The sequence below is a fragment of the Sinocyclocheilus rhinocerous genome, unplaced genomic scaffold (assembly GCF_001515625.1).
Source record: "Sinocyclocheilus rhinocerous isolate Xijiao unplaced genomic scaffold, SAMN03320098_v1.1 scaffold66, whole genome shotgun sequence".
Classification (NCBI taxonomy): domain Eukaryota; kingdom Metazoa; phylum Chordata; class Actinopteri; order Cypriniformes; family Cyprinidae; genus Sinocyclocheilus; species Sinocyclocheilus rhinocerous.
This window is the reverse complement of record NW_015662934.1, coordinates 1,043,138-1,070,206: the sequence shown is the minus strand read 5'-3', so window position 1 is coordinate 1,070,206 and position 27,069 is coordinate 1,043,138. Positions and strand designations below refer to the sequence as shown.

General features: G+C 35.4%; 1 protein-coding gene across 1 annotated transcript in view; it reads right to left on the bottom strand.

The window, feature by feature from the left end:
* The window catches only part of LOC107728483 (regulating synaptic membrane exocytosis protein 2-like), a 137,468-nt gene that overhangs the window by 68,087 nt on the left and 42,312 nt on the right, over window positions 1–27,069 (bottom strand). The window contains exons 4-14 of the mRNA XM_016538657.1: window positions 20,900–20,967; window positions 17,013–17,132; window positions 15,021–15,120; window positions 14,245–14,368; window positions 13,226–13,272; window positions 12,974–13,086; window positions 10,713–10,760; window positions 9,042–9,172; window positions 8,381–8,528; window positions 7,686–7,839; window positions 2,694–2,762 (exon numbers count right to left, since the gene is read on the bottom strand). Coding sequence (XP_016394143.1) covers window positions 2,694–2,762; window positions 7,686–7,839; window positions 8,381–8,528; window positions 9,042–9,172; window positions 10,713–10,760; window positions 12,974–13,086; window positions 13,226–13,272; window positions 14,245–14,368; window positions 15,021–15,120; window positions 17,013–17,132; window positions 20,900–20,967 — 1,122 coding nt within the window. The remainder of the gene's footprint in view (window positions 1–2,693; window positions 2,763–7,685; window positions 7,840–8,380; window positions 8,529–9,041; window positions 9,173–10,712; window positions 10,761–12,973; window positions 13,087–13,225; window positions 13,273–14,244; window positions 14,369–15,020; window positions 15,121–17,012; window positions 17,133–20,899; window positions 20,968–27,069) is intronic.

Below are 27,069 nucleotides of genomic sequence, written 5' to 3'. Positions count from 1 at the left end.
ATATAAAATTATTATTAGAATTATAAAATTATACCCATAACTAGACATCTTGAAAGGTAGCATAATGATACACTAACATTAAAAATGTCTTTGAAATAAGTCTATTGTGCTTATCAAGGCTGCATGGATTTAATCAATGTAAAATCAAATGTTACAATTTAAAATAACAGTTTTATATATTTTAAAATATAATTTATAATATTTTTATAATATATTTTAAAATATAATTTATTCCTGTGAAGCATTGCTGAATTTCCAGCATCCTTACTCCAGTCTTCAGTGTTACATGAAATCATTCTAATATGCTGATTTGCTCCTCAAGAAACAAAAAATATTATTAACAATGTTGAAAACAGTTGTGCTGCTTAATATGTTTTTTTGGAAATCATGACACATTTTTCAGGACTCTTTGATAAATAGAAAGTTCAAAAGAACATTTTGATCAATTTACTGAATAACAGTATTAACTTCTTTAAAAAAAAAAAAAAAGTACTGACCCAAACGTTGGTGTTAACAAATTTTTGCATCGCCTAAAATGTTGTCTAACCAGGCAGCTCACTAGCATTTGGAACAGAGCTACAGTATCTATTGCAGCAGGGGTGTAACCATCATTTTTGAAGTGAGGGGGACAGAAATGTTAAAAAATAAATAAATAAAAATTCCTGACTTTTGTCTAATTGACAGGCTTTGTTTTTTCTTATCTCTTTTAAATGGCTAAGAAATAAAATACACTGCTAGACAATAGCCAATAATTTGTATTCTATAAAATGTTTTTCCTATATTTTTCTAATTACAAGTTTATGATTGGTTTATACAAACACATAATAAGGCAGAATAGTTTATATACTGTAATAATTGTTATGTCAATTATCACTGCATTATTCATATACTTCATTTATTTATTACCTGGAAATTACTTGAAATGAAATCTTTTCGCTGCAGCGATAGCGGGATGCCTTTGCCCATATTAGGGATTTCCTACTAATCATAAGTTATTACATCTATGAGGCCGTTTTATACTTTCTGAGCAAGAGCACCCTCAGGCTTCGAGTATGAATGAAACATACACTGCATGAGGGTGTTTAGCACTCCGTAATGTTCACATCGTCTCATTTTGGATATGAATAAATATGAATAAATGTATATGAAAAAATATTCCATACATACTATCTTGCTTCACTGCGTTTAAATCTAGATTTTTTTCACACTGGCCATGCTTTCTACTTCTACATGAACACACTTGCCCGGAAAAAGTGCGAGGGATGAATGTATTGCAGTACAAGTAACATTGGTTTGGTCTGTCACACACATACTGTAGTGTCTGAACGTGACCTCGGCGTGCTCCAGCGCAGAGACTGCATCAGCACCGGTGCATCATGCTGCAATAAATGAACGGCTGCTAGACACACGGGCCAGAAAACAACAACAGCAGCACAGAGCGCATGAAGGGAAAGCAGCGATCTATAATTCCTCTGAATGTTAATCATCTCCTCCCAGCGGAAAGCACTGCATCAGCACTTTACAACCGGCCCAGAGACGGAGCCAAAATCAATGAGAGAGAGACTGAGGGAGGGTTTCCCTCTATCACAAAGAAGAGCACGACTGGAATTTTAAAAAGGGTGCGTGGATGTGGATGTGTGTGTGTGTGTGTTTAGGCTTTCCCTTCCCGTCTGAGATGCCCGTACAGATGAACATTTTAGCACCAGTATTAGGCTGATGAGTGGTGAAGATATCTATAACATACTACCATACTTCATACTGTGCACAGCAGGGCATTATTGAATTTATGAGAAATATGTGTCCCACATTTTGATTTAATCAACTTAGGTGCAAAAAGTTAAGACATTTAAACACAAAAGTGGATTAAAAATGCAAAAAAGACATGATAATGAGATGATAATTGGACACAATGCGACTACATTTTTGTTGTTATAAATTGCTAAATATATTTTTTTGAAGTATACAGTATATATATTGTGTGGTACAGAGTACGCAGTATCTTCTTATATTTTTAAAAAGTACATAATGTGCAGTGTTATTTTAGTATTATTTATATACTATTGTAGTATTTATTCATATCAAAATGTTCAAATTTTTTTTTTTTACACAAAATGTATTTTCATTTTGTCATTTTATGTGCTTTGTCATTTTTAAAAAAATTTTTTATTATTATTATTATTTTAATATTTCTATTTAGCTTTAATTTATCTTTACGTTTTAGTCATTTTTGTACTTGAACTTATTTTATTTTAGTTAGCCGCCATGGAAACAATTTTTTGCTTCTAATATTCATTTTTTTCATTTTATTTTAGCTTTACTTTTGGTTAACAGGTTAACAATAACAACACTGTATGCATTATGCAATGCAAAACATTTCAAACAATGGTATGCTACATATACAGTAGCATAGATGTGATATACAGTTTATACTATACTAATACACTAATGCATAAAACAATACAAAAAAGCAAAAAAAAAAAAAACGGCAAAAGACATTTACATTAAGCCTAAAACACAGCATAATGAAGTGCAAAGATATAGGTAAAACACCTATACATACAGAAAATGTCTTCATAATACAGTACATTGTGCCTTATTTTTTACAGATTCACATTGAACAAATTTAGCAGTAAATGTCTTCATCACCTCTGTCAGAGGGTGTCATTTTCACCGTGTTCCTGCTAACATCTTACCTGATAGGACGCCAACACCATCCTCACAGTCATAGTCTGAGAACTCACTGTCGCTGATCCTCTGAGACCCTACAGCAGAAAAACAGACACACAGAGAGACAAGTGTTAGAGCGGTCTGTAGCGAGACTGGATCATGTGATGTAGCATTCTATAGTTTCTGCACTATAAACATATTAATATAATAGCTCTGTTCCAAAATCTCATGAGCTTTCTATCTACAGCCTACACAAATACAAAATATAAGTCAATTAATTGATCAATAAATAAATAAATCTTTCCCCTTCAAGTATTGGTTAATATTTCTATTTAAACTTTTATTTAAATTATTATTTAATTAAACATAACTATTTTTATCAGTTCTTTTCAGGAAATGAATGAAATATAATGAATGAATGAATGAATGAATGAATGAATGAAAAATAATATTTATTGTTGACATTAGTTGTCATTATATATGTCACAATCTCAATTTTACCCTTTTTAAACTCTTTTTATTTTTTATATTTTTTATATTTTTATATTTTCTGTTTTCATTTAAAATATTTGATCTTATTAGATTTTTTCATTTTGTAATTGTTTTGTAATTTCAGTATACTTCAAATTATTTCAGCTATTTGCCAAGACAACATTTCTAATTTTCATTCCATTTTTTTTTTTAATTCAAAGTTTTTCCATCTAATATTTGTGACCCTGGACCACAAAACCAGTCTTAAGTCACTGGGATATATTTGTAGCAATAGCCAAAAATACATTGTATGGGTCAAAATGATAAATTTTTCTTTTATGCCAAAAATCATTAGGACATTAAGTAAAGATCATGTTCCATGAAGATATTTTGTAAATTTCCTACTGTAAATATATCAAAACTTAATTTTTGATTAGTAATATGCATTGCTAAGAACTTCATTTGGACAATTTTAAAGGCAATTTTCTCAATAGTTTTTTTGCACCCTCAGATTCCAGATTTTCAAATAGTTGTATCTCGGCCAAATATTGTCCTATCCTAACAAACCATACATCAATAGAAAGCTTATCTATTCAGATGATGTATAGATCTCAATTTCAAAAATGTACCCTTATGACTGATTTTGTGGTCCACGGTCACATTTATTTTTTTATTTCACATCAGCTTTATTTCAATTAGCTAAAATTTGATTTAATAGTTTTGTTATGTCTTAAAAAACAACACTGGTAAAATATTCCTGATGCCCTAAATCGCTGTCTAGGTAGGCAGCTCTCTACGTTTTGGAACATAACTGCTTAACCACAACTGACAAACTGCTGTTCATTCATCTTCCTCTGTGACGCTCATAAAAAGTGCAAAAGTGCACTCGAAATGCCTGTCTATTTCAGACTACTCACAGATAACCGAACATGTCAGTCAGACATCTCTCTCTCTTCCAAATCCACAAAACAAGAACGAGGCAGACTGAGCTTTGTATTACGTGAGAAAATGGATCTTCTTCTCCCTTCGCTTCAGTCACAAGGAACAAACCGAGCTGAACGGCGTCCCTCAGCCCACAGCGCTGACGTCTGCTGAGTTTGACACTCTGAAGCGGCCGCTCCATCACTCAGTTCAGATCAAGAATGAAAGCTAATCTACCGAGCGGCGTTCACACAACTACAGCCAGAACGGACACCCAAGCCTGCGCTCGCCCACCAAACAGACCCTTGCGCTTTAATGCCGATGACAAGCCAGCAATAAACCTGCTCTCATTTCGTTCGCCTGTCCTCTTTTCTCCTTCAGCTCTCTGGTCTATAAATCAGTCTCTTTAAATCACTAAATCAAACACTCGTACACCGAAGTGTCAAAAGAGATTCACAAACTTATAAAGGATCACTTGATGTTTTCTTGCGACCTGTCTTACTGATTTGTTAGGGTTACATATATAAGAGTTCTCTTATGGAGTGCAATGCATCAATGTCAGAAGCTTAAAGTAAGTGCAAAATCTGCATTATTAATAACCACCCATCATCCAGTTGAACCAGTTCATATGTTAAATCTTTGTAAGGGATGTCTTTATAATATCCTAATTATGTCGGAGCATATTAAAAAAGATGGCCCTTTAGTGACACTTTTCAAAACGATTAGCTAACTGCTGTCAGTGAAGAGAAAATTACTGGAGTGAACATGATTTGTGAGGATTTTTCTTTGCTTCTGTCTCTTTGAATGCTTAAAAACAGGTGCTGCAACTACAAAACCACACAGCAACCAAAAACCAAGAAAACTCACTCTTAAAAGAGAAGAAACTAAACTAATTCAAAGGCATTTCACACAAAGGCGGGATATTAGATATTATATTATTTATCACAGCTATGCAGAATTAGTAACTACAAAGGGAGGGAAAACGACAACTAGGACTGGGTTGTATGATGGCATTTATCGCAGAATGATAGAAAAGTGTAGTGTTTTCTCTTTACCATTTATACAGCAGAATATATATTTGCACGAAAAATGTTGACAAAAGGAGTGATTAAAGAAATACGTTTTTACGGTCTGATGTGCCTGTGTATGCATATATGCATTTGTGAGATAAAGTTAAAAAAAAAGGAAATAGTCACATTGTGAGATATGATTTTGTATTTCTGATGTATGAATATAAATTTGCTGTTAAGAGAAATAAAGTTGCAATTATGAGAAGTAAATAGCTAATGTTAATCATTTGTAATGAATAATGATACATTTTGGTTTGCGTCCATCAACTTCCAAATAATAAAAAAGCCAAAATTAACACATGATAAATGAATGAACTCTTTTGTTCAAAAGTCTGAGGTCAGTGAAGGTTAAATTAAATTGATCAGAACTGACAGAAAAACTTTATTCTTTCCTCTTTATATTTATCAGGGAATCTTGAAAAAAGTATCATGGTTTTCATAAAAATATTTAGAAGCACAACTGTTTTCAACATAATAATAAGAATATTATGACAATAAGAAATGTTTCTTCAGCAGCAAATCAGCATATTAGAATGATTTCTGAAGGATCATGTGACGCTGAAGACTGAAGTAATGATGCTAAAAATTCAGCTTTGCATCACAGGAATAAATTACATTTTAAAATATATTCAAATAGAAAACAGTCATTTTAAAATGAAATAATGTCTCATAATAGTACAGTTTTTAATGTATTTTTAATTAAATAAATGTAGCCTTGGTGAGCATAAGAGACTTCTTTCAAAAACATTTAAAAAAAAAAAATCTCACGAGCACATACTTTTGAACTGTAGTTTATAGACATTTTTTAATTGTTTAATTTCTACCCAAGATATTTATATTGTGACCATTACCATAACGTAAAATTAATAATGCTGTATACGAATTTTCCTCATACCATCCAGCCCTTCTACAAGTAATGATAACAGTAAACAGAAGCCTGTGTTCACTACAGTGTATCGGACTGATCTGCAACAAAGAGGGAAAAACAGCAGCACTGGGGAGACTCAGAAGGCACTATGGGAAAAAGTGGCAGTGTGAGGACATGGTCCACTTCGGTCAGTGTTTGTTTCGTTTTTGACGGGAGTGAGAGGGACAGCAGGGTGGATCCAGTATAAAAACACACAGGATCAGCCTGAGCATGCAGCGGTCATTACCTGAGCTGTACACAAATGGGCCTTTGGCTGCAGAAATAACCAGGTCAAGATAGAAAACAATGAATGCAGGACACAAACGCTCAAACCAACAGCTGTAGTGTTTCAGATTTCAGCTCAGATGACTGAGTGCTTATGAATGTGTGTGGTCTTGGGCCCGAAACATACAGTACTCTATGAAAGCATGAAACACAAGCTGTTTTCATGTGTTTATTCATTCTGAAATGATCCACAGTTTTGGCTACTGAAGGTCAAATCATAGATACTTTAATATTTTTGCCTAAATCTTGTCATACAATTTCCAAGGAGGAATCGCAAAACGAATCACATGGTCTTTAAGAAAACTAGAGAAAAAAATGTTAAAATGAGTAAGGGAATAGTTCACCCAAAATCTGTCTTTTTCAATTGATTTTTGATACTTTCAAAATCTTTATATTTGCTAAAAATGTATTTTCTTCTAGTTTCTTCATCGGAACAGATATGGAAAAATTTAGCATTACATTACTTGCTAACCAGAGGATCCTCTGCAGTGAATGGGTGCCGTCACCCAGCTGATAAAAATATCACAATAATCCACAAGTAATCCACACCACCAATGGTTTAAAGTTAAAATACCTTTATGGTGGACTTGTTTGGCTTTTGGGTCTGTTTAATGTGAGTGATTTCATTGTACAATTTATATTGGTGTCATGCTGTGTTGGTTTGCATGCTGTACCTGTATGTTATTTTTTAGAGTTTTAATTATCTCTGTGCAGCACTTTGGTCCATTCTTCTGGTTTTGAATGTGCTGTATAAATAAATGTTGAGTTGAATCGTTTATTATAAACATGTAGTTTTTCACTTTACAAGACGTTAATTGATGGACTGGAGTGATGTGGATTATTGTGATGTTTTTATCAGCTGTTTGGACTCTCATTCTGACGGCACCCATTCACTGCAGAGGATCCATTGGTGAGCAAGTGATGTAATGCTATATTTCCCCAAATCCGTTCTGATGAACAAATGAACTTAGATCTTGGATGGCCTGAAGGTGAGTAAATTTAAGTAAATCACTTTTTAATAGTCAAATCACATCAGGAGTATATTGTGAATATTCAGTATATTGCCAAAATAACATATCCAGGTTAATAAAAGACATTTGAAGGTAATCCTATGAAGCATTAGTGCTTGCATACAACTGTAGAGTACATTAATGGAGCAAGACTTTAGAAAAGATGCTTAGAAACTGTTTTGTGACAGGAAAACCCACATTCTGCAGTACAAGCAGTTATTGCTATATACAAAAATGCTAAATAGTTATATATGAGCAGTACATTTACCTGAGATTTTCTGTCATATGTTTCTGCTTTGTGTGCATAAAAGATGTGAGCGAGAGAGACAGAGGGAGATAGAGAGAGAGACATACTCTGCAGTCTGCGTGTGGGACTGTCTCCATGCAGCGCTCGTCTCTGAAGGCAGGGGGAGCTCTTGGGCAGGGGTACCGATGAGACGTCATGTGTTTGTAGCTTATACCAGTGCGGCTCATCGTCCAGCAGCGCTGATTCCAGCTCTATGAGGATCTACACACAAACATTTGTTTCACATTCAAATGCATGACAACATGTCACTAAACCTCTAAATTTGAGATTTTGAATGTGACACTGCGTGATTTAACAGCTAACTACAACAATAACACAATATGCATTAGAAATATTTTAATTTTGATAAAAATAATGATTAGTATTACTATTGTCATTATTTATGCAAACTATTTTGTGATCTAAACTGTCACTAGTTAGATCTATTATTGTAGCAAGATCAATTTTAGATTTATCTGCCACTAAATAGCACGCAAATACAAAAAAAGTGATCAACTGGTAGAAGAAGCCTGAACTTCTGAATATTTCACACCATTATTCATCTTGTCCTCACCTTATATATATATAAATGAAACTAATTAAAATGAAAACTGAAAATATACAAATAAAACATTCAAATTATTAATAACAAGTGTAATAATATATAAATAATACTACAATTACATTGGTATTTCAGTGTATTTTGTATACTGCACAGTTTTGCCAAAAAGGTCATACTGTGCACAATATACATATTACATACAGCTAAAATAGTGTGACTAAGGTCCAGCGAGATCTCCAGCATGCGTTCCCTGAACTCCCGCCGGTGGACGGGGGAATACATAAAGGTCTGGTTCCATTTGGGCTCTAGTGATTTCTTTACCGTTTTTGTTCTTCTTTTGCTTTTGTCACTGGAGAAACAATGATTCAAACTGTTTTTATTTACCATCATGGTAAAAGAACCCTGGAACAAACACTGAACTCAACAAGCTGAAGAATGCCATGGGAATATGGGAATGTTAAGCGAGACATGTAAGATCTACTCATAGGCTGCTTTCAGAAAGGAATACTAGCATAGTGCTTACTGCATACTGCTCCAATTTTGTATTAAAATGTTTATCTTGGCAGTCGAATCATATTGAGAGTAAAAAAAAAAAGTTTCAAAATTTTCGAATTGCATTGTGGGACATAGCATCCCACAGGGTTATTATTGTTAATTATTAAAAAAAAATTATTAACTGAAATATTACTGAAATGAAATAAATAGAAATGTTACTAAAGTTACTAACTAGAAATAAATGCAAACTAACACCAAAACTGAAATAAAAATAAATTAAACCTAAAAAATAAAACCTAAATAGTAATATTTAAAAAACAAAAATCTTGCACAGTGAGTCTTATTGGCATAACTGCCCTAATCTCACCTTCTGTCAGGGAGGAAGTAGATCTTCACGTAAGGATTGCGTGGTCGGCCGTCTTCCCTTGAAGGCAGGTCCTTTGCACCCAGTATGGTGACGATAAGCTGATGGCCGACTTTGTCATACCAAAGTTTGACCTGCAGGGGGACAAACATCAGAGCCTGCTTGAGATGAAGAGGGACTTGTGTTCTCAGGCTTCACATCATTGGCTGCTTCATTTAAACACTTTAAGAAAAGAGAGTTTGATAAGCATTGTATCATAGTATTGCACATGCCAAGATGCGTGACAGGCCAAGCTTGGTTCTCAGACAAGTATGGACATGACAGAAAAATAAGTCAAACACACACAGAAACAACACATACATAACAAATAAAATGCTAGATCTTCTAAGCCAGAGCCCATACTTGCTTGTAGTAATAGGAAAATAACTCTTTCTATAAAGTAAATGCCTACAAATGTCTCAGGCCGCAAAGTAACACATGCAATGAAGGATGTTCCATACTTTATGTAAAAAAGAAAACAAGGCAATGTGTTACAAGGAGAGCTAGGTCAAACAAATTGTACCATTACAAAATCCCCAACAGAATCAGAGGTTGCTGTGCATTAAGGACAATAATGTTGCCCAAAATAGAAAATCTGCAATATTGCTGAGGGAAATGTGAAGAGCTGTAGGTACAATGCTGACATTAACAATGCATTTGGTTTTTGATTTTTGCTACCAAAAACCTTAAAATCATTCACATCATGTTTCCTCAGGTACAAGTGGTTACAGTTCACACATCTCTGTACTTAGGAAAAGAAATAAAACAGGGACTGTTAAAGGTGCTGTGAAATTATATAAGACATTTTGCAACTGAAATAGCCCTTTATCCAACTCCACTCTCCAAAAACATGTCAGCCAGCTTGATGGCAAAATGACTGACAGGCAGAGAGACTTTCTGATTGGCTAGATTTCTGACAGGCTAAAAAAAGTTTTTTGTTTTTTTTCCGCTGTCACAGAGACATGTATGCATTCTTAGGACACCTATTTTAGTGATATTTATCACTTAGCAGTGATATTTTATGCGTACAATAACTTACAGTACCTTTAACACATCCTTAACTGCAACATGAAACTACCAGCAATGTTAGTACCCAACAAAAATGTTTTTAGCATTAGTATAATTGCAAATGTGAAATACAGTTTTTGAATCAGTCAGCAAATGAATGAATCTCCAAAACAATTAAGTACTCTGAATCACTTCTTTCTAAACGGTATGGATGAGTATCAGGATTCAATGCTGTTTCATGTTACATGGAAAAAGAATAAAATTTTATGTCCCGACAAACTCGGCATCACTAAAACATTTAAAGAGAGACAGTACTCCTCTGTCCAGGCAAACGCCGCAGGTGAACGTCTCACAGGGTTAGAGGTGTTACGTCATTGCTCCACGTCTGCCAACACTCGGGTGTCTCTTCAAATATTTTTGTGCTAATTCATTGCATGCATATGATTTATGCCTTACAATCAGATAAAATATGCTTAAAACAGCAACAACAATGAATAGGTAAAGAAGTCTTCGAATGCTCAAACTGAGATAATAAACAATTGGAAATGCAGTCATTTTTCTACTGTACATTATCCAATGAATTAAAGCAATAGAAGAGAAGTGTATTTAGTAGACAGCAACAATTACCTGAACTTTAGGGTTAAAAGGCTCAATTCTTCTACTAAGGCTTTGGCTCTGGGTAAGTAAAGTGAATGAAAAACAACAATGAAGAGAAATGCAATAAAACTGAAACCTGAAATGACAATACCAGTTGTTAATGCAACACTAAGAAAGCCGAAAGGAGATTCAATCTAAAGACAATTGGCTATAGAACATACTGCACTGGACCATTTTGATTTCTTTTAGTATTTTCACTAGAATGCAATTAACTGCAATCTCTTCCTCAGAGATTGGGAAATTAGTGATGAGCTTCAATGCTCAAGACTCTGATATACTTTTAAATTTTAGGATTGAATATTTCCTGTGCATTGTCTAGAGCAGAGTTTCCCAAAGTGCGGCCCACAGCCCTCTAATTTGGTTCTTGAGTTTCATGAAAAAAATTAGTATTGTTTTAAAGGGGTCATATGATGCAATTTAAATTTTTCCTTTCTCTTTGGAGTGTTACAAGCTCTTGGTGCATAAAGAAGATCTGTAAAGTTGCAAAGACTAAAGTCTCAATTCCTGTGTGTGTTTCGTTGTGAAAGCGAAACTACTTTGTTTGGTCTTCCAAAAGAGGACACGACTAGAAATCAGTGGTTAAGTTGTATTTACAACACTGTTCCAGAACAGTTCAACCCAAATATTCAGATGATTCTGCAGAGTAGACTACAATGCCTGCTGTTCTGACTCACAGACTGTAAGTACGTTTTTTATATTTAAAGAATTTGCCACTGACGATTCAAACGCAAGTTTTGAGCAGTGTAGAGTAGCACTTGTTGTTTGTCATTTCTCCGATCACAAATGCAGACATGGTTTTATGTTTACACGGCGCGATGCAACGCAACGCGTAAAAAGACAGTGTAAGTCATTATAATCCGTAATTATGTCCCCACTGGATGCAACAAATGCCTCGTTTATAATGGGTTTTAATGTTTTTGTCTCGTCGCTCCGGCCGGGACACAGGGTATCACAGTATGATAAGGGGCGTAACATTTCCGTCACACGCTTGAAGTATTCGGCCAATCACAACGCACTGGATAGCTGGCCAATCAGAGCACACCTCGCTTTTCAGACCGATGAGCTTTGTAAAAATCTACGCTTTTCAGAAAGGCGGGGCATAGAGGAGAAACAGTAATGTACAGTATGTGGAAAATAATGTGTTTTTTAACCTTAAGCCGCATAAACACATTTCATTACACCAAATACACAAAATAATGTTCTTTTTAGCAACATCATATGACCCCTTTAAAAGACAGACATGTCATGTCTTTTCTTCTAAAAAGGCTCAATGGGCATCTCTTCATAGGAAACATGGCTGTTTACATTGAATCTCCTGCTCAGCAAAATACAAAGTAACAAGATTTTTATTTAACACACAAACAAACACATACACACCATGTAGTGTTAGAAATTATCAAATTTGGTGAGATACAGAACAAGAATATCTGAAAAAAAAATTTTTTTAATTAATATAAATAATACACCATTCAATTAGAGATTAGTGGCATTGACCCAAAACAACCCATCCTGCTATTCATCCATGCATCTAACTGTCGGTTCATTTGTCTAACTGTCTACCCAAAACTACCCATCCATCCATCTATCCTCTTATCAATCTCTTCATCTATCATTAGCCACCCTGCTTTCTAGATATCGGTATCAGCCACCGGAAAATCCCATTTTGGTCAACCATTCGTGGAATTCATTGATTTTTTTCATCCAAACAGTACTACCTAGGGAATAACCCACACTTCATTTGTTTCGCTTAAATCAACCAGCTTGTGCACTTTACACCAGAGTTTGTCATGTTCTACAAGCATCCAGGGTATTTTTACACACACACAATGGGCTGCATGAGGCCTGACTGTAACCTGATCAGGTTTGAGGAGACTACGGCAGTCTCTATTTGCTTCATCTCTATTTAAAGCCATTTAAGTGAAATGAAATGGAAAAGTTGGGGAATTTCATCTTTTTTTAACCCTTTTTGCTTCTTGATGAAGATAGGAAGTTTTGTTAATGTTAGTACACCAAATTAAAGCACACATTATATGTGTAAGCAATGCTTTATCTATGTATTTTGTGAATGATGGAAATGTGGTTTTGTTCCACAAGCCTGAAAACCTCTAGTTTTCGGCAAACTTTATTGCTACTCTTCATCCAAATACATACTGACCTATATTTTACAGCTGCAATCAAACTGTTTTAATTCAGAACACTTTCTATCCCCTGCACAGGATGTGTTTACTTACTGTAAGCTGTCCCGATAAGTACTGAGGGGCATCCCGTAGCACTCCGGGGCTCATGGGAGACGTGACGGATATGGAGGGGCGCTCCATCTTCTGAGACTCAAATGAACTCGAACCTTAGAAGAGATTCAGCGTAAAGTAGAAAAACTAAAAAATTAATAAGAGATTCTGTCAAAGAGCTGCTGAAATGGCTCATTAAATGTCTCATAGAATTTCATCGTTTATACACGCTAGACTGAGAAAAAATGTACTCACTGGACTCCAGTTGTGCGTGTGTGCTTTCTGGTATCCTGGGGATATCGCTGCAATGACAGTGGCACAGAGAAATCAATGGCATGTGCTTTAATGACCCTGAGCACCACATTAGTCTTGATGTGAAGTTTGTGGCAGCAGCCCAAATTCACAATCTAAAGGGAGTTCACTTGGTCATACGCTCTTTACAATTACAATTAGGAGGCTAAACTGAGGGCAGCAGTTTTGTTTGCTTGTTCATCTGAGCCAGCAGCTACTCTAAAGTGTCATATCAGACCTTTTTTTTTCCCTGAGGTCCACTATTAATGTTATGAACGCCAAAAAAAAAAAAAAAATTGCATGACTTTGTTGTTATTCATCAGAAGTCAGATGTCAAGTTTGCAATTATATTTAATATTTTCTTTTCAATTAAAAAGGAAGTTTTGAGTTTGTCTGAAAATATCAAGGAAAATTGAATTTTTCACGACATGGTACCTTCGATTCTATGTAACTGTATTGTAAGGAGGTGAAAAACATCTAGCGTACTGCAAAAACAGACTATTATAATAAAAAAAATTTAAGGCAGAAGGATCACAAGGCTCATAAGCATGTTAGTGTTATGATTAAAACCAATATTAATCATAAAATGTTCACATGAAATTACAACACAAACACAAATACAACAATAGAAAATTTAACGATGTTGGTTCAAATTAGACGTAATAAATTTAATTGACAATTCTTTTAATACTTTGAGGACTTGAGACTGAGTCTTATTGACCATTACATTTATTTTATTTATTTTTGCAAATCAGCACTGCACGTTTGTTTCTGTGTGCAGCAAACGAGGAAGATGCAAAGAAAACATATGCTGTCTATAATATGTTGTGTAGGCATTTCTTGTGTGATGAAAATTAGATCTTTAATTTCTTCTTTAACAGTATCAGCATAATCTTCTATATTAGAGGCATGCTGTATTCACAGTAACTGTAATTTCTGTTCATTTCATGTTACACTGAAGAACATTGTAGAGGACGCCGTACCCGATGGGTCGTGAGACCACTAGTTCCACCTGAGGCTCTGGCTTTGATTCTAAAATGATATTGTAAACTTCTTTAAATGTGGCTCCTTGTAACTGTCGGCCGTTCCACTCAAGGACTTGGTCACCTATGAAACAAGAAAATCACTTACAACTCTGTTATCAAACACTTAAGTAACAAACTGTCAGACTAATATGAGTCCACCATTTAAAAATTTGGGGTAATTATGTTTTCTGGCCAATTAAGACTGGCCAGCAAACTCACCAGACCTGAACCCCATAGAGAATCTATGGGGTATTGTCAAGAGGAAAATGAGAAACAAGAGACCAAAAAATGCAGATGAGCTGAAGGCCACTGTCAAAGAAACCTGGGCTTCCATACCACCTCAGCAGTGCCACAAACTGATCACCTCCATGCCACGCCGAATTGAGGCAGTAATTAAAGCAAAAGGAGCCCCTACCAAGTATTGAGTACATGCACAGTAAATGAACATACTTTCCAGAAGGCCAACAATTCACTAAAAATGTTTTTTTTATTGGTCTTATGAAGTATTCTAATTTGTTGAGATAGTGAATTGGTGGGTTTTTGTTAAATGTGAGCCAAAATCATCACAATTAAAAGAACCAAAGACTTAAACTACTTCAGTCTGTGTGCATTGAATTTATTTAATACACGAGTTTCACAATTTGAGTTGAATTACTGAAATAAATGAACTTTTCCACGACATTCTGATTTATTGAGATGCACCTGTATATGAAATACTGAAACATAGCATGTACCTGGTCTGAGATGCCCAACTGTATCCGCTAAACTCCCTTTTCTTACTTTGGTGATGAACGCACAAAGTCTTCCGGACTCTGTCATCTTTCCTCCAACCACCTGTAAAAGACAAAGTAAAATGTTTAGATAATGAACCTGTCATGCTGAAACAACAGCATATTAGTTTTTGCTGTTGTGCCAACATTTCTACCAAGAAATGCCACTGAAATTTCACTGCCGTTGTAGGCATCACGACCCTATAATGAAGGCTTCATGTTGCTAATGTTAAAATAAGCTACAAAAGTCAATATAGTAAACATATTTAATAGCTCTTGGCTTTTTTATTCATGTCACATTTTGTTGTGATACTAGAGTTCAGAAAGAATAATCGGTTTTAAAATAAACTGCACAAGTTTACACTGAACAATAAAAAGTGAGACTTTCGAGGGTGTGTATGTTATTTCTGTCCGTGCTTTTGAAAGAACCGACTGTTGGAAAAGGCCTGGAGGTCTGTTCCATAAACCACGTGACCAGTCGCTCTGTGAGCATCATACAAATCAAATCCTATATAATGCACATGGTAGCACTGAGCTGACACACAGTCAGCCATTCAGAAAGTTTGTTATCAGTAACGATTCTCTGTTTCTCTCCACTCCGCTGAACAATCCATGTAAGTGCTTTAACAACAAATACAAGCTTTGCATTTCTGCTTTTAAACCCTGGAAGTGCACAGCTCTGTTTACTTCCACTGTAAGAGTTTTACTATAACCTTGTTTTGTTTTTTTTTGCTCTTTTAATGTCAACAATAAATTACTATTAAACTTTAGACTTTCTCGATGCACATTTGTTAAAAGTAATATGCATTCACTCTTAAAAATAAAGGTTCTTTATTGGCATTGATGGTTCTGTGAAGAACCTTTAACATTCAAAGAACCTTGATTGCGCAAAAGGTTCTTTATAATGGAAAAAGATTATTCAGATTCTTCATACTAAGAAAAAAATGAGAAACTTTTCACTGAAAGGTTCTTTGGGGAACCAAAAAAAAAAACCTTTTGGAACCTTAAGATTAATTTTAATGTTAATTGAATATTTTTGACTTTATTTTATCAGTGCTCATTATTGCAAGTAATAAAATGTTTGTTCATAATTTATCATTTTTTATAACTTAATCCACTTTTAAAATGAACAGTCCCACTCTACAATTTTTTTTGTTCAGTATCCTGTTTTACTCAGATTACTGAAGTAAAATGGGTTATGAGCATGCTTCACATTAACATAAATATCAACTTAACTTTTATGATTTTAACCCTTTAATGTCCATGGCCATGTTTAATTTCTCTAGAAGACCCACAATGGATATTTCTGCTTTTTAAAAATGGTAGGAAATTATTTTTTTCGGTAGTATTCAACATAAATGTTCTCGACAGAGTTTGTATTAAAGGAATAGTTCATGGAAAAAAAAGGGTAAAAAAAATGTACCTACCCAGATGTAGATGAGTCTGTTTCTTCACTGGAACAGATTTGGAGAATATCATAATATTTGCTTGGAGCTGCTTTGGGCTGTTTATGCATGTAAACGGTGCTTGATTTGTGCATATGTCTGTCCTGATTCAGATGAGGCCAATTTGTCACTGGAGAAAGCAATATTACAGATAGAGGGCTTGTATTTTAACTTTTTTTTTTTTACAATCACGCAAGATGGTAATTGATGGACTGGAGTGGAGTGGATTACTTGTGGGTTATTGTGATGTTTTTATCAGCTGTTTCTGACGGCACCCATTCACTGCAGAGGATCCACTGGTGGTCAAGGTGACGTAATGCTAAATTTCTCTAAATCTGTTCCAATGAAGAAACAAGCTCATCTACATCTTTGCAAATTTCAGTAAATTTTCATTTTTGGGTGAACTATACTAAAGCAGGAATGAATTCCTGCCATTACTTAACTACACAACCACATGTGAAATCAAAATCACATAAAGATCATGCCCACACAGGAAGGCGGAGCGACTCACTTTCAGTCCCAGAAGAGCTCCAGAGTCGCGGGGAACGCTGCCATCCTTCATGCGCTTGTTGAGCAAGATCCTGCCGATGAGTCGATCTCCATCTTTGGAGGGCTGCCATGTGACCGGGTGCTGTCAGGTCAAAAGCACAACAAACATCATTCCAGAACACACAGAAAGCTGCCAGTGCTGGTGCGGGGAAGGCTGAGATGAACTTCATCTGATTTATCGCACAAACTCTGTTGTGATTGCAGGTGTTTCATGGGAGCAAGCCACACGTCTGGGACAAATCTAATAATGTTTCTTAGAGGCTTAAGGGATTAGCTCACCCCAAAATAAAAATTCTGTCATCATTTACTCATGTTGTTTCAAACCTGCCTGATTTCCTGTTTTCCGTGAATGTGTCTTCAAATGCATGTTTTGCAATTTAAAATTGTTAAATGTGTTTAAATTCAATGAATGTCTGTATTATAATAATGCTCAAGTTCAAAAATAAAATAGGAAACAGATTTATAGGAGTGATCTGGGTTCAATATAAAGTTAAGCTATACGGACAAGACAACATCTACAGAAAATAATTTTGAATCGTCCCTCAAGTTGGTAAAAACATACCAAAATGCTTACAGTAGAAAAAAATATAATGGAGGTCTATGGGGCAAGGCATTCCAGATGGTTTAAAAGCAAAATTGTGAATTGCATTCTTGCTAAAGTGCTTATATTAATTATTTCGTACAAATTGGCTGTTTTCTGAGCTATAAAGTTGTCTAAATTGTCCTTTTATTGGTGAGATGACATTTCTACATGAATGAAGTTCTGCTACATGTTATTGCCGTTATTCCTGTGGACACAGTTTGCTTTATGTAAAAATCACACAAAATCTTTAATCGTTGAACAAATACTGCTAAAATGGTTTTATATTGTAATGCAAAAAACTGAACGACTTTCACATTGCAATCACTTTACATAATGTTTAAAGTAGTTACACTTTATAAACAGTAATGGTATAATGCCTTGCCCCATAAATTTCCATTTCCCATCATGTGGAAGTCATTTATACTTACTGTAGCATTCACAAGTTTGGGGTCATTTTTTTATGTTTTTGTTTCTTATGCATACCAAGGCTGCATTTATTAGAAATTAACTGCACTGAAAAAAATTTGAAACCATTTTTACCCAGAAATTGATAGCAAATTTCACAAATAATTAAAAAAAAAAAAAAACCCGGCAAGTAACACACTGAATTAAATGTGGAAATTTAAGTAAAAGGACTGAAATGGTATTTTCTTATAAATTGTACTTTATTAGTCTTTATTTGCAAATATGAAAAATCATTTTTCACAGTGTTTTCTGTATCAATATATATAAAAATGTATTTATTCCTATGATGACAAAGCTGAATTTTCAGCATCATTACTCCAGTGTCAATGTTCCTTCAGAAATCATTCTAATATGCCGATATTTGTTTTGCTCAAGAAACATTTTTTATTATTATCAATGTTGACAACTGCTGTGCAATATCTCAGTTTTTATGGAAACCGGGTTTTTTCAGGAGTCTTTGGAAAAGTTCAAAACAACAGTGTTTATTTGAAATAGAAATCTGAAAGATTATAAATGTCCTAACTGTCACTTTTGATCAATTTAATGCATCCTTGGTGAATAAAAGTATTGATTTCTTTAAAATAAAAAAAAAACTGAATGTTAGTGCATTTTTACAAAATGGCCCAAATTAGGTTAGGACAGCTTAACATGTACTGAATCCAGAGCATTCATAAATGCTTCGTAAATATAATTTTTTGGCTCTAGGTGGTGTAGAGTTTGTGTGATCTTGAGGGAGTGACATGCACCCATCACATGCAGAGAAAAGCCCCCCATGGCGACAGATCCCGCTTCCATCACCACAGCCTAACCCCAGCACCACATCCAGCAAACACAAGCCCCAATAATGGAAGAAGAAACAGATGATGTTCAAACTGAAAGCGAGGAGAACAGCATGGAAAGGCTCACGAACACAAACAGTGGAAACCAGTGACCCATAACATAGAGAGCAAAGGAATATGACAGTGGAAAGGGAAAAAAGAAAAACAAACTTTGTGGCAAAACAAATCCTGGCTGGCCGTCTCTGAGCGAGTGAGCGTGTGTTTCGGAGTGAGTCTCCTGGAGCGTGAGCGTGTGGGAGAAGGGGGGAAGGAGTGAGGATTCCAACCAGTGAGGGGGTCTGGGGCCCGGGGCCCTACCGTGGCAATAAGACACGAGGCTGAGAGGGCATGCAGCTGACGGGGGAACCCACATTCTCTAAGTGCCATGACCAAACACACAATCACATGGTGGAGTGATTCGCTGCTATGTCGACTATATGGCAGCTGCGGCTAAGAAGCAAACGATAACAGAGCAAGCAAGAGGCTCCCCAGCTACTGCCACAGAAGAACAGAAATTTAAAACTCAGGAAAACTTTTTTAAAACTTAGAAAAAGGGATAGTTCAATCAAAATTGTTCATGATGTTCTGAACCCGCATAACTTTCTTTTTTCCACGGAACACAAACGGAGAATGTCCATGCAGCTCTTTTCCATTCGATGAAAGCATATTTTGACACCAACGAAGCTGAACACCATTAGTTCCTGTGAGTCACATGACTAAACGTGATGTGCAAGATTACTTATTAACTGCAAATTAAAAGTAAGTCATTCAAAGGAAGACAAATGTGAATGCAACTTAAATTTCAGTCCGTTTCTCAAAGAAATCAACACTACCGTTTAAAAGTTTGGGTCGGTTTTTCAGTGTTTCTGAAAGATGTCTCTTATTCTCACCAAGACTGCATTTATTTGATCAAAAATAGAGTGAAATTAGTAATATTATGAAATATTATTACAATTTAAAATAGTTGTTATCCATTTTAATATATTTTAAAATGTAATTTATTCCTGTGATGCAAAGCTGAATTTTCAGCATCATTACACTTCTTAATATTTTTGTGGAAACCATTATATATTTTTTTTTTCAGAATTCTTTGATAAAAAGGTTCAAAAAGTTCAAAAGAAATGTAAATCTTTTGTAACATTCTAAAAGTCTTTACTGTCACTTTTAGTCAATTAAATGAGTTCTTGCTGAATAAAAGTATTAATAAAAAAATAAAAAAATTTAGTGACCTCAAACTTTTGAATGATAGTGCAGTTTCAGAAGATCTGAAATACTGCATACAAGTCAAACAATAATTGTCTTTTTCGGAGCTTGACAGCCCTTGGTCACTGTCTGCTTTTATTTTATGGAAAATAGCAGCTTGGGCATCTTCAAAATATCACTTTTTGCACTTCACGGAGAAAAAAGGAAAGTCAAACAGGTTTGGAACTATACAGAATTTTCTTTTTTTTGGGGGTGAACTATCCCTGTAACATTCAAAAAGAAGATCTGACCTAATATTCGCGACATCAAAACAAAGACCATGTGAAAATGGAACAAAATTAAGTAAATGAAAAGTTCCCAACAAAACAAGATCAAATGAAATCAAAGCAATGCAGGCTAGAGAGGTACCAGTACCTTCTCACTATGGCTATGCTCCTCGTTTAGGGTAGTGCTACTGCATGTATCAACCCCCGAGTCTTTAACCTGGGGTTCACACCACTCAGCATCTTCTTCCAAAGAGTGGCCCCCAAAGCGCACCATTTTCTTTTGGCCCTCAGATAAGGTGTGTGACTGCTCAAAAGTTTGTCTTTTTCCCCTTTGACTGTCCCCTACAGACATGGGATAAAAACAGAAAGAAAGAAAAACATGCAGAAGTGAAAATAAATCAAAAGAACCATGGAATGACAAAGAGTGACACAGAGAGAGAGAGAGAGAAAAACAGAGAGAGAAGAGCCAGAAAGAGAGAGAAAGAGGTGAGACATTAGGCTCCACATGTCTCACCAAAGACATGGAGGAAGCATCGCTGCTATGCCACGTTGTATGATCCCACCAGTGGCCATCCAAATCTCCTGCGAGTGCCACACACACACACACAATCGCAGCACACACACACATACAGCAGACAGCAGAAGTAGTTTGTGAGGACAAAGAAAACATAGACATGTGGGGAAAAGAGACACTAAATTCACTCAGTCATAATGTTAAACGCGTTAGTCGCACTCATACTTACACTCACGCTTACTGTACATTTATTGTTACACTCATAGCCGTATTTATGCAACTTAACTATGACAATTCAGGCAAGGAACAAGAAAACCAACGACTTGCCCCTGCTAACTGCAACAAAACTACAGAAGAGGTCAAACATTTGCACTGCTCAAAGAAACTTGGCTGAAGTCGCTATCTTTTACGTCTGACTAATAAGATCTGAAAAGATCTTGGGACTGGGCTGTGATACGCTTAATTTGAAGGAAAACACACACACACACAATGTTCGAGCAGCCTGACTTGGCTTCAGTTTAAAATGCAGTCGGTGCAAACTCCGAACTGCGTTCCTGTGTTTGGAGAGATATAACATCATCTGGTATAACACTAAATGGAGTCACTGGAAATGGCATCATCAAGTATGACGTCAACCGATATGACATCATAATCAGATATAAAACCATTAAATATGACAGTGCTTGATCAGATCAAATATGACGTTGTCCGAATATAACATCATATATGGCTTGATTAGATACAGCATACATCTAAATGTAACAACAGATATATTATCAACAGTGCTATTTTTGTAGCTTAGAAAACATTATAGTTTTTATTTGGATATTTTATCTTTTATTTTTATATTTTCTGTTTTCATTTTTAGTCATTATGTTATGTGCTTTTGTCATTTTATTAGTTAGTGTGTTTATTGTATTTTTGTAGTTATTGTATTTTATTTCAGTTGGTAATTTTAGTTATATATATATATATATATATATATAACATTCCCTTATTGTCAACATTTCTAATTTTGGTTTAAGTTTTTAATAGCTAATATTTAATATCTCTATTTTATTTTAGCTTTATTTAAATTAACAAATTTTTATTTAGTTTTAATTAAGCAAATATGGCATCATCAAATACCATGCAATAGGTATATGACAACATCTTGTCTGCATTATTCAAAACACCAGTGAACAGCAGACTTATGAGAGTTAATACGTACAAAAAATAAAGCGGAAGTTTGGGAAGAAGCCTGAAGCTATTCCTTCAGTAGTCACAGAAACCCACTGAACGCTCTGGTCCTTGAGAAAACCATACAGGGAAAAAATCAACTGCAAGAGTCTGGAATAGTCCATTGCATGATCTTATGTTATCAGTACATTGAAATAACTGTATATAACAGAATACTGCATATCAGATATAGTTATTTTTGCTAGAAATGCAAAAATAAAAGTTGAAATGGTTTATATAAAAAGTACTTCATCCCATTTGACTATTTAGAACCTGATGTCATCATTTACTCACCTTATGTTGTTCCAAACATGTATGAGTTTCATTCTTCTGTTGAACACAAAATAAGTTATTTTGAAAAATGTTTGTAATCAAACAGTTGCTGGTAGCCATTGACTTCCATAGCATAGAGAAAAAATACTATGGAAGTCAAAGGCTACCAGCAACTGTTTGGTTACCAACATTCTTCAAAATATCTTCTTTTGTGTTCAACAGAAGAAAGAAATACATACAGGTTTGGAACAACATAACGGTGAGTAAATGATGACAGATTGTTCAGTTTTGGGTGAACTATCGGATGAAACCAGGTAATCCAGGTGAATTAGGCCATGTTTTTCCATTTATCTCAATGACAAAAGTGGCCCAATTAAACTGGGACCAAACAATAACAGTAGCTACAATTATTCCAGTGCACATTCACACTCCACTTATTTGTGTCCCAAATGTCCACTATCACCACGCTATTCTTCTGGAGCACCGCTGTGTTCTCTCTCTCTCTCTCTCTCTCTCTCTCTCTCTCTCGAGTTGGTAGTGAAAGCGTAAGTGCAGCGGTCTTTGCGGCTACGTTCTGGGATCTATTTCTCTCTCGCTCTCGGCAGAAGGCAGAAGTGCTGATTCAGGCCTGAGCACAGCTCCCAGGCCGCTAGCGCACGGCTCTCCATCACTCTATTATATTATATTATATTATATTATATTATATTATATTATATAACTTTTATACTTATAAATAATTATATAATAATTAAGCCAAAAAAAATTCATAAATGCTGGAAAAATTTGTATTTTTACTGGTTTGTAATTTTCAGTGCTATCTCTCTCTCTCTCTCTCTCTCTCGAGTTGGTAGTGAAAGCGTAAGTGCAGCGGTCTTTGCGGCTACGTTCTGGGATCTATTTCTCTCTCGCTCTCGGCAGAAGGCAGAAGTGCTGATTCAGGCCTGAGCACAGCTCCCAGGCCGCTAGCGCACGGCTCTCCATCACTCTGACAACTCAATAAAAACCCAGTGTAAACTATTAATTGGATCATTAATTATTGATGCTGTTTTTACTACGAGTGAAGGGGACAGGAGAACAGAGAGAGACACAGACCGAAGAAAGTGACATGTCGTGCAATCATAAAATGAATATTGATATTTGTCTCCATGAAGGTTTCGAACAGGACAGCATTGCCTTCCAAAACGGAAGATGCGATCTGATTGGTTCCCCTTGGCATGACATGGAAAATGGTGGATTCACGATGAATGAATGTTATTCATTTGCATGCGCTGTATGCCTACCCGATTCACTGTCAATATTTTTAGTCAAAAAATATATACATTTCAAACAATTATGAATTTTAATGTGCTGTACTTACATTTCTCATTTTAAAAGTACAATTTTAACAATGGTTACTATGTAAATATTTACAATCAAATAAAATATTATTAATATAAAAAAAAATTCATAAATGCTGGAAAAATGTGTATTTTTACTGGTTTGTAATTTTCAGTGCTACGAAGACTATCAGTCAATTTTGCGATTTCCAACAAAACCTCATCTATGCTAGCCAGTTTCATCATTTTAACTAGAAGACACGTTTAAAGAGTTGACAAGCGGAACATGCAATCAAATTTCTCAAAAAAAAAAAAACATTTTAAACTAGGTCCTTATTGTTGAGCCCTGTAAATCTGAATAATGATGGGTAATATATTGATGCACATCTCTCTTTAATTACCACTCAGACCTAGTAAGAGTCTGCTAAGAACACAGAGTACTGAAACATGAATGTAACCCTGACCGACTCCTTCAAACCTTTTCTCTTGTTCTGTCTGCACATCTGCTGATCGATAGAGAGGAGAACAAAGAGAAAGAACACTACACTAAATCACACGAGGGTCTCCCGCTTCACATCAACGTTTTTACAAAGCTTTAATGCAGGCCATCCCATTTCATGGAGATACAGGGTGTTTCTGCTGACAGTTTAAAGAGCAGAAGACATAAATCAAATGCATAGCTGACAATAATTATATCTGTAATGTGTCATAGGGGAAAGCTCCACCCCAAATGTTTTGTCCATTACATAATTCGCCATGAATCGTATGAGGTTTTACGGCTGCTTTGAGAGCAGGTCTGAATGCAGAGCGAGCCGAGAGCCAATCACAGTGGCTTATCCCGATCCGAAAACAGGCCTGCAGCCAAGCGGATGCCATGGTAACCTGCTTTCACCTCATTACGTCTGATCCTCAGACAGGCAGACGGCAAAACAAATAACATCAAATCCTGCAATCAGGAAGACTGAAATATAAACTGTCTGCTAGTCTGCTTTAACCAAACAAAGAAGAACAACCAGTTCAAGTTGATCTGTTCCAGTGTCCAAAGACATCAGATGTCAAAAGTGATATGCAAGTTTTTTGCTGTATTTAAAGAAGCGTTTTTTCCGATGTTAAAATTATTTCCTACCTAGTTTAATATACAATATTGGAAGGTTGCATCATTGTGGCACTTTCCAAACCCAGCTCTCACTGCCTCTGAATATGCGTACTTCCATACTATATTGTAGAGTATGCAAAAACAGTGCATCAAATGAGATGTCTGAATAAGCAATAATGATAAAAATGTACACTACTGTACAAAAGGTGTTGTTCAAAAGGGGTCAAAGGGTCATTTTTAAAAGGCGGCTCTTTTGCTCACCGAGGCTGCATTATTATTATTATTATTTTTTTTTAAATTACAGTAAAACCCGTAATATTGTGAAATATTATTACAACAGCTGTATTCTAGTTTAATATTTTTTAAAATATAATTTATTCCTGTGATGGCAAAGCTGAATTTTCAGCATCATTACTCCAGTCTTCACTGTCACATGATCTTTCAGAAATCTTTCTAATAGGCTGATTTGCTGCGCAAGAAGCATTTCTTATTTTTATCAGTGTTGAAAACAGTTGTGCTGCTTATTATTTTTGTAGAAACAGTGACAAGTTTTTTTACAGGATTCTTTGATGATTAGAAAGTTCAAAAGGACAGTATTTAATTGAAATATAAATCTTTTGTAACATTATAAATGTCTTTACTGTAAATTTACTGCATCCTTGCTAAATAAAAGTATACATTTAAAAAAAAAAAAAACTTTTGAACAGTAGTGTATTTTTACATGAGTTCAGTGGAGACCAGTAGAAATTAGGTAAGCCTTAGAAAATTTGGAAAATTTTGAAATAATCAATAATAATTCACATCAGTTAGGCCTAGTCCAGTTTGCTTCACGCCAAATTCTAAACCACTAACAAAAACAAAATGACTCTGTCCATCTGCTATTGGTCAGACAGACAGGTAGCTCCGCCTCAAATTTACACCATTGGCTGATCCACTGTTGCTATGCCTGGCCAATCAAACAAACAAAATAAATTGTTTGAAAGCACCACTGTTTACACTTTTCATCAGCCTACTTGCAGTTGTTTGAACTAGCACATTAAACTGAGATAGAAGAGAGTATTTTTTTATCATTACAAAATATTACAAAAAAATATATATAACTGTGTGTATTTAAATCAGCTGAACTAATATTACAATGATGAAATCCAGTAGAATGACTGATTATCTGGTTGTAATCATGCAGAAATGCTATATCCCTGTGCCGTATCTCCACTGCGCTCGGCTCTCATGTGCGATAAAGCTGACGGGAAAGGCAGTCTTATCTGGCCTGATGTGCTCTCCCCCCCTTTCTAAAACCCACCTGACCTTCAGAGAAAGCGTTACTCCTCTCCTCTGGTTATAAGTGTGGCTGTGAAACCTGGAAAAGCGGAACATCAATAATGTAGAGCTGTACGCTGGGTTTTGTCCTCGGGATGCTTATATAAGTGGCTCGGCAGTTGTTCTCACTGCAGTTCTCTATCCCGCCTCCATCATCCAGACTCAATCACGCAACTTCAAAACTCATAATCTAATATGCAAATCTTGCCTTTTTTTGGATACATTACACCAAGCTTGTCACAATGTATTTTTGCCCACAATCCTGAACAAAAAGTGTTGAATGGATATAAAAACTGCATCACTATATGAAAGAAAACTGGCAAACAAAAGGCACATATACATACATTAAAGTGCATTTGATTTGCTTGTAAAAATTTTTTGAAAAAAAATAAAAAAAAGAGAGAGAGAGAAATTGTATTTTTCAAATGCAAAGTAAAGGCTATTTTGGACCAATAGGATTTTGTGAATTTGATGTTATTTTCTGGACAGCTAAGCACATTACCACAATGCATCTAGACATTTTACTTTTACTTTTGTTTGTATTTCCTATTATTCTTAAAGGGGTCATATGATGCTGCTAAAAAGAACATTATTTTGTGTATTTGGTGTAATGAAATGTGTTTATGCAGTTTAAAGTAAAAAAAACACATTATTTTCCACATACTGTACATTATTGTTTCTCCTCTATGCCCCGCCTTTTTGAAACGCGTCGATTTTTACAAAGCTCATCGGTCTAAAAAAGCGAGGTGTGCTCTGATTGGCCAGCTATCCAATGCGTTGTGATTGGCCGAATACCTCAAGCATGAGACGGAAATGTTACGCCCCTCACATACCGTGTCCGGCCGGAGCGACGAGACAAAAACATTAAAACCCATTACAAACGAGGCATTTGTTGCATCCAGTGGGGACATAAATACGGATTGTAATGACTTATACTGTTTTTTTACGCG